Raw genomic sequence first — 8,311 nt, forward strand, 5'->3', positions numbered from 1 at the left:
TTTTTTTTTTTTTTTTTTTTTTTTTTTTTTTTTTTTTTTTTTTTTTTAATAAAAACTTAACAAATAGGTTGAAAAATTACGGTTTCTTGTTGGTAAATTAACGGTAAATATTTTACGAAATCACCTAAAAAATTTATCAATTATTTAAAATAATATTTTAATAGATGATTTTTTTTTTCAATATAGTTTTTGTGAAAATAAAATAATAAAATATCGTAATAAATTCAATTACATTTTATAAGCAAAAATATAATATAGTATTTAACGAATCTTTTTAAAAATTCAAAATTTATTACAATTTAATAATTTACTTTGGACAGATATGATGGAATGGAGACGGATAATATAATCTTAACGTCCGAAGTAGTTTATTTAATGCGACAAATATTTTATTTTTGTCATCATTTACTATTTGAACGGAATTACTTACGTCATTTTTTTAATAAATACCTCTAAACATATTATTAAAAATATAATTTAAATATATTTTCGAGATCTCCATAACTTAATTTTTGATAAAAAGTTAATAACTAATTAATAACTAATTGTTATTAGATACATATTTGAATGGATCATAAATTTTCGGATAGAAAATTTAAAATATATAATTTTTTGAATTAATTTTTTGAATTGAAGGCCATTTTTAGGGCAAACCAATCTTCTTCCTCTTTCCTTTCTTTTTCCATTCAGGTTTTGAAATCTGTTTTATAATTTTTATTTTTTTATTTTTGTAAAGTTACCGGCGGAGATCCACCATCCACCACCGTGGCCACCACCGCCTCCTCTCTCTCTTTCTCTCTCCCATTATATTATTTTATTATTTTATTGTAACCTATCATTCACAATAAAACCTCTTTCTCATTCCCAATCTCCTCCTCTTTCTCTCCTTTCTTTCTCTCTCCTTCAACAGCATCACTCTCTCTCTCTCTCTCTCCAACCTGGTCTTACTCCTTTGCATCCAACCGGAGCCGTCGTTTCTCGCTTAATCTCGTCGTCGGAGAGAGAAGAAAGAAGGAGACGGAGACGGAGAAGGAGACGTATACGTATACGGACGGATACGGAGACTGTTTGAAGATCATGGCCCAGCCGTCCAATGGAGCTGATCTCAATCCCCAGGCCCCCCACCCCCACCAACAATGGTTTCAACAACAACAACAGTATCAACAGCAATGGATGGCGATGCAGTACCCCGCAGCCGCCATGGCCATGATGCATCAACAACAGATGATGATGTACCCTCCTCAGCATTACATGACGTATTCTCACCTTCCTTATCAACAGCAGCCGCCGCCGTTGCAGCAGCAGCAGCAACAGCAAGCTCAGTCGCAGCGACCTCGCAGACAGGGGTCCACGGACGAGGTTAAGACGCTTTGGATTGGTGATCTTCAGCCTTGGATGGACGAGACCTATCTCCACAATTGTTTCGCTCACATCGGCGAGGTCTAACTTACTTATCGTATCGAGCTTTTACTTTTTACGATTCTCAACCTATTTTCGTTCTTCTAGTTTCTGTTCGATCGTTTTGCGGCTTTCTGTACAGAGATCGATCGGATTTCTTTATTTTTTTTCGTGCTTACGCGTTATATAATTGATTTGAAGTCTGTGAATCTGTGATTGTTGGCATTATTATTGCTGCATCTTATATTGTTCCGAAATTAGATTGGTGGTCCAAAACAAGACTCGCCAATGCGAACAGAATTGTTACTTAAGAGGGGACAAATCCTAGACTGATTTATTTTTGTATGAGCATCTCTTTTTTTGCGCTTTGTTAATTACCGTTTGTTTGTCCTTGATTTGTCCTTTCAATTCTTCTTTGACATCATAATGATCGACGCAAATAGATCACAAGGTTTGCAATACTATTGGAGTTTATGTTTCCTTCCTCATGATGTCATGAATTTAAATTAAAGTAAAGTGTATTATTGAGTTTAAATTGAAATAACGTGTGTTCGTTTCTTAGTTTCTTGTCTTAAAATAACTTGAGGCTGAATTTCATCAAACAATGTGTGATTGGTCTTCAGTGTCATTACTCTTTTGAAGGAGTTAGTGTATGGTATTGATTTACCATTATTCTTAATTCGTCCGTGCAGTGTTCTTGAGTGACATATTGCTTGCTTCTGATTCTGGTTTATTGGTCAATGATTAGATGGATAGCTGCAGACTGTCTTTTATATTTCCCCTGGTCTAATTCAATCTCCATCATGAGCATCTTTTTTTGATCATTAGTTGACTGAACTGTGTGTCTTCTGTTTGCTTCAGGTTTTCTCTGTTAAGGTTATATGCAATAAGCAAACTGGTCAATCTGAGGGCTATGGATTTGTTGAGTTCTATTCGCATGCAACAGCTGATAAGGTATTGCAGAATTATAATGGAGCTATAATGCCTAACACAGATCTGCCTTTTCGTCTCAATTGGGCAACCTTTAGTGGAAGTGATAGGCGACCGGACACTGGGTCTGACCTATCTATATTTGTTGGTGATTTGGCTGCTGATGTAACTGATGCTATGCTGCAAGAAACTTTTTCTAGTAAATACACATCTGTTAAGGGAGCCAAGGTTGTTATTGATTCAAATTCAGGTCGTTCAAAAGGTTACGGATTTGTCAGGTTTGGTGATGAAAGTGAAAGGACAAGGGCTGTCACTGAAATGAATGGGATATATTGTTCAAGTAGACCCATGCGCATTGGTGTTGCAACACCAAAGAAAGCATCTGGATATCAACAAGGTTATTCATCACAAGGTTAGCCTTGGTTTTTCTTGCATTACTGTGGGTGTTGTTGTTCCTAAGGAATTGAAAGTCTTTAAATCATCATTAACCATCTCTATTACCAGCTTCATGAATGAATGAACTAATATGTCTCCATCCCTAACACACACCTAAAAAACAAAGAATAAAAAAGATCCCAAAGAGGTAATTAAAAAGTTATCATTCAAAATTGTCCCGTTTTTTTAGCAACTACAATAATTAATATAAAGTTGTTAATGGTCGTTACAGAAGTTTAACAGTTAGCAGTAGAATTGTTTGCAAACGGTTCCCTATTTCATTCTTCTAGTTTCATGGAATTAGTTCAGCGACAAAATGAGGGATGGTTCTGAGGCTAGGGTTCTATTTTTCATTTTATTTCTTCCTTTTTGATGGATTTCCGTATTTCCATTTATATATCTTTATCAATGGATATACCTTGCAATACAAGTTGTACACTTTTAGAGTACAAAATCTGCTATAGCAACATTTGCAGGATTTTGTATCCTTAACCCAGTGCTATTTGTTAAATCTTTCCATCCTCTAAATGCTAAACAGTTTCAGCATTAGTGATTTTCGAGACTATTGATGGATACCAGTGATTTTGTCTGTGGATCTATTATTCTGTTAGTCATGTTTTTTGTCACATTATTCTTTGTTATCTGATACCCAAGTTGGATCGTATTGTAACTTTTTGGTACTGGTTTTTCTTGAAATCTTCTTTTATTTTCATCTTTCCCCTCCTGTTGCACTGATAAGTAAAACATCATTTCTCTGAGAACTTTAGGGAACCAGCCTACTGGCCAGTATTAGTGTCTTTTGGCTGTATGTCAGCTAGAGGATGAAGAATAAAAGTTCGATGTTTTCATCTGACATGTGCATGGTTTGGCATCTGTCCTAGTAATATTTTCATTTTCATGAATGGATTTTAGGCATCAGAATTATGAACATAGATTTGCTATATACTTCTTGTGTAGAAGACGTTCTACTGTTTAATTTATTTTGCAGCTATAAGGTGTAGATGTGACTGAAAATGAAGTTTGTGTTTTCAATATATATTTGAGTTTGAGTTTAGACATTGATTCTGATGCCTATTTCTGTGTTTCATTTATTTAGCTTTGGTATTGGCTGGTGGACATGCAAATGGCATGGCTGTTCAGGGTTCACAATCAGATGGTGAATCGAACAACACGACTGTTAGTCTATCCTTCCCTGTCTCATATTATTTCTCTCTTCCAATACATGCCTAACCAACTTGTGCTACCTCAGATATTTGTTGGTGGCCTTGATTCTGATGTTAGTGACGAAGATCTCAGGCAACCTTTCTCTAAATTTGGTGAGATTGTCTCTGTGAAAATCCCGATTGGAAAAGGATGTGGATTTGTGCAATTTGCCAACAGGTATTGTTAAACATGCAGCTGCCATGCTTATCTTATCTTTAAAGAATTAGAGGTTACAAATTGGGAAGGTTACTCTGGCCCAAGTTGGATTGACCCGTGAAGTAGCAGTCAGTTTTGGCTTGCTATAGTAGCTGGCCTCATTGGGTCTGAGATTTATGACCTATATATGCCTGCGTCTTCTTTTAGGATATTTTGATTAGGTAGCCTGCTTTTCTAGAATAATTGTAGATATGTACTTCTTTATTATAATAATTGTAGCTATATATTTAAAAAGCTATGGCAAGTGGAACATTTTTTTAAAACCAGATTGACTTAGACTAGTTACCAAATATGTTGCATAAGGCTCTCTATTTTGAATCTGTAAACTTGGCACTCAAGCCGGACATAGGTGTTTGTTCTTTATTCATACAACAAGCTACCTTTTACCTTGTTCCTAAAGTGAGCTGCCGAACACGATGGCGGAAGTGGTTAACCTACAAAAATACATCCGTAAAATTTACTTCTTTTTCCGTCTCAAATCAACTTGGCTGAAATATACTGATCAAGCTTGCCCTCACCAGGTTTTGTAGAAAAAGTTGCCAAATCTGCCAGATTATAAACTCTATCCTCGAATTTTGTAATTGTACCATCATTTTGGTCTACAAAAACAAGCTCCAACTTGTGAGAGAACCAAGTCAAGCCCATTCCCTAATTATCCATCAAAGAGATTCCTTCTAAAGAAATGAATTTTTTCTTTCCCCTCCTAGAATTTCATTTGTCCAATGAAGTTCATAGATTTTTTTTAGAAAAATAATAACTATTGTTTTTATTTGGAGTGCGTGCTTGGATGGTTTCAGTTCGCAATTACAGGTTGATTGCACATAATCTGGAGCTTGTTTCTTTATAAATTTTAAAGACGGCAATGGCAAAGTTGATTGGAACTTTTTAGATAAAGTTCTTCACACCAAAGGTTGTGCCTTTTTTTTTTTTTTTTTTTTATAGTAAATGAGTCTCTGGTGCCAACTTCTCCAACGTCATTAATGACAAGCCTGATAAAATCTTAGCTTTAAGAGGTGTCAGAAAAGGTGACCCCCTTTCTCCATTCCTCACCATCGATATGGCAGATTGCTTTAGTAGACTCTTCTCTTAAAGCTTCTCCTTCGGTCTTACCAAATTTCGTACTATTTTATTTCATTTTTCTTTATGAAAGCTTGATTTTTTCGATGAAAAGAAACCCTCTTTAATATCATATCATCAACATCTTTAAGGAAGCTTTAGAGCTTAATATCGAGCATTGAAATTTTTTTATGGGGGATAAATAATACTCATTCATCCTTCAAAGCTGATGTAGGCAGATTTCATTGCAAGGTTGGCACTAGTGGTTGCTCCATCTTCTTTTAGGCCCCTATTGCTGATATAATAGATAACAAGCTTGAAAAATGGAGAAAGTCATATCTCCAAAGGAGGCTATTCTTACAATCATAAAAGTGACATTCATGAGTTTTTAGGTACATTATGAGAAAGAATACCTATGTAGAAGAGTCATCATGGACAAATTTGGCTCTTACCCATCAACACTTGGCTGGACTTATATGTATGCACCTCGTCTAAGGGTCATTAAAAGTCTATTCTCAGGCTTAAGGATCGAATAAGAGCCCAACGGCTCTTCTGCCAGCTTTTGACTAGACTGGTAGATTAGAAATGCACTTGTGTTTCCTAGACTCCTCTCCCTCCACCAGGAAACTATCACAGATACATGGAACACCCTATGCATGATTAGGATCTCAACTTTTGAAAACTCTTCTTGGAGGAAGATACTGAGTGTGGGCTTTCCTATCAGATTTGCTATCATCATTCTACCCCTCAGATGATCCAGATGGCCCCTAGAACCTTCCAGCTTCTGCTTGATTTTTTCCCTTTCCAGTGAATTGATTCAAAAGCACGGTTGTTCTTGCTTTTCTCTTTATAGAGTTCAGTGAACTTTCGGATGCATGGACCTGAAAAAGGTTTAGTTCTTCTTATGGGACATTAATTGTGACAGAACGCTATTAACACACACGATATGATTCAGAAGAGATATCCACATGAGCTCTCTCTTTAGGATGGTGTATGAGTGTATCTTATCTTGTGCATGAAAGACAGACACAAGGCAGCCTATTCCTCGATTGCCCCTTTGCCAACAAATACTGGTCCTATATCCTATCTTCCTTCAAATTGACAACTGCTGACTGCTGAGTGATGTTTCTGAAAATGGTTTTTTTGGTTTAAATTTTAAACTATATTTTGTTGTTTTGTATGAATATATTTCATAGTTGTTTAAACTACAAGTTATTTGGATAAATGTTTCTTTAAAATGAGGTTATATGGACGCTATCCATTCTCATACTTAAATGTTTCTTTAAACTACAATTTTATGTGATTTGTGCACTCAGGGCAAGGTGTAGAGATAACCAATCTCTAATGCAGCACTAATTTTTTTTTTTTTTGAGGATTCTAAGCATTGTATTGGCTAACGGCTAGATTCATAGCGATGTAATTATTGGTCTTTAAACAAATATTTAGCTTTGGTTTTTATAGTACTTATTCCAGCTTGATTTAAACAAACACATTCATCCAATTACATGCAAAGAAAATTGAAACACTGTATTCGTGGGTACTAATGGACAGCACATGACCTATCTTTGCACGTATTTTTCTCTTTTTTGTAGAAAGAATGCTGAGGATGCAATACAGGGACTGAATGGTACAGTTATCGGCAAGCAAACTGTTCGTCTTTCTTGGGGTCGCAGTACAGGGAACAAGCAGGTTTGATTATGTATTTTTCGTTTTAAAGCTTTGTCCTGTTTTACTCGTCTTATGAATATTTTTAGACTACTAGTTGTTGTTGTATGGTCTAGAACCTTTAGAAAATAGGAGAAATGGGATTTGATGACCATGCATACGGAATTACAACACTTGTTTGGAGTGGGGATATCCCATCTTCCCTCTATTCTTGGGTCTGTTACTGGAAAAAATATCATGACATTATTAGACAATTATTGAATACATAATGGAATTATTGATACTCCCAAGGTCTGATGAACCTGTTTAGGCAACTTTGAACATAAGACCTTTATTGAACAAAAGGATTAATTGACATAAAAAGAATTACTGGGGAAATTTATACATTTAGAGAGTAAATTATTGAACATTTGAACATTGATTTTGAAAATCTGTTTACTTGATGCCGAATCATCTAGGGACCTGTTTTTTTCGTTTTTTTTTTCTTTTTGCCTTCTCTCCATATCTTTGACCTTTGTCATGAAGGCATTGCATTATACTGTTGGTAGTTAGTTTCTTCAACCTTTTGATTTATTGCACATTGTCAGTCCTCTGGCATCTTTTTCTTTGACTTCTCTTTTAGCAGCAATAATCGTAAATCTGTTCTTAGCTACTATGAAAACATTTTTTTTAGGGTATTTGACCTTCAATAGCCTTTTGATGACGAACGGCAACCATTTATACTATTCTTATTCCTCTTGATTTAATGTTTGGCAGTGGAGAGGTGATTCTAATAACCAATGGAATGGGGGACGTTATGGAGGGCAAGGCTATGGTGGCTATGGTGGTTACTACTCTATACCACAGCATCAGGACGCAAACATGCATGCCGCAGCTGCCGCAGTCAATGGGACATCTTGAGAAGGACATGGCCATTGCCATTGCCACCGTCAAACTAAAATCTGAGCATTCAAAACACAGATCTATTAGCTATCAATATATACATTGACTTGGTAATAGCGAGAACTTATTTAAGTTGTGGTTAGCTGAATCTTTATTTGCTGAATTATATGGCTTCATAACATTATTAGTTACTGCCTTGCTCGAGTCATGCTTGAGATTAGACTGCTTGTAGCTAGCTCATCTGCTGAACAATTTTGGGGTATGCGGGTTGATTTTTCTTGGCTGAGGGGGTATTTTATTTTTTTTTAAAGTTAATTTACAGATTATAATTATATTTTTATTTTTATTATTATTATTTTTTACTATATAGATGCTTTGAACCATAATCCTTAAAATAATATTCTAACGACATGGGGTCCTTAGAATTGTTGCCCTGTTCCAGATTCGTGCAGGTTCAACATTGGATGCTTTGTAAATCAATGATATATATAATTACTGCTTTTCTACTTTTTTTTTTTTTTTTTTT

The 8,311-nt window shown here is 35.3% G+C and overlaps 1 protein-coding gene across 1 annotated transcript; it reads left to right on the forward strand.

Annotated features, from left to right (window-relative positions):
- The first annotated feature begins 836 nt into the window (after positions 1–836).
- On the forward strand, positions 837–7,993 carry LOC111484248 (polyadenylate-binding protein RBP47-like). Its single transcript, XM_023130770.1, has 6 exons — positions 837–1,440; positions 2,260–2,740; positions 3,860–3,939; positions 4,013–4,143; positions 6,831–6,927; positions 7,660–7,993. The coding sequence occupies exons 1-6, from the start codon at positions 1,078–1,080 to the stop codon at positions 7,801–7,803; spliced, it is 1,296 nt and encodes a 431-aa protein (XP_022986538.1). The 5' UTR covers positions 837–1,077; the 3' UTR covers positions 7,804–7,993.
- Positions 7,994–8,311: the final 318 nt, after the last annotated feature.

This window comes from Cucurbita maxima, unplaced genomic scaffold (assembly GCF_002738345.1).
Source record: "Cucurbita maxima cultivar Rimu unplaced genomic scaffold, Cmax_1.0 Cma_Scf00009, whole genome shotgun sequence".
Classification (NCBI taxonomy): domain Eukaryota; kingdom Viridiplantae; phylum Streptophyta; class Magnoliopsida; order Cucurbitales; family Cucurbitaceae; genus Cucurbita; species Cucurbita maxima.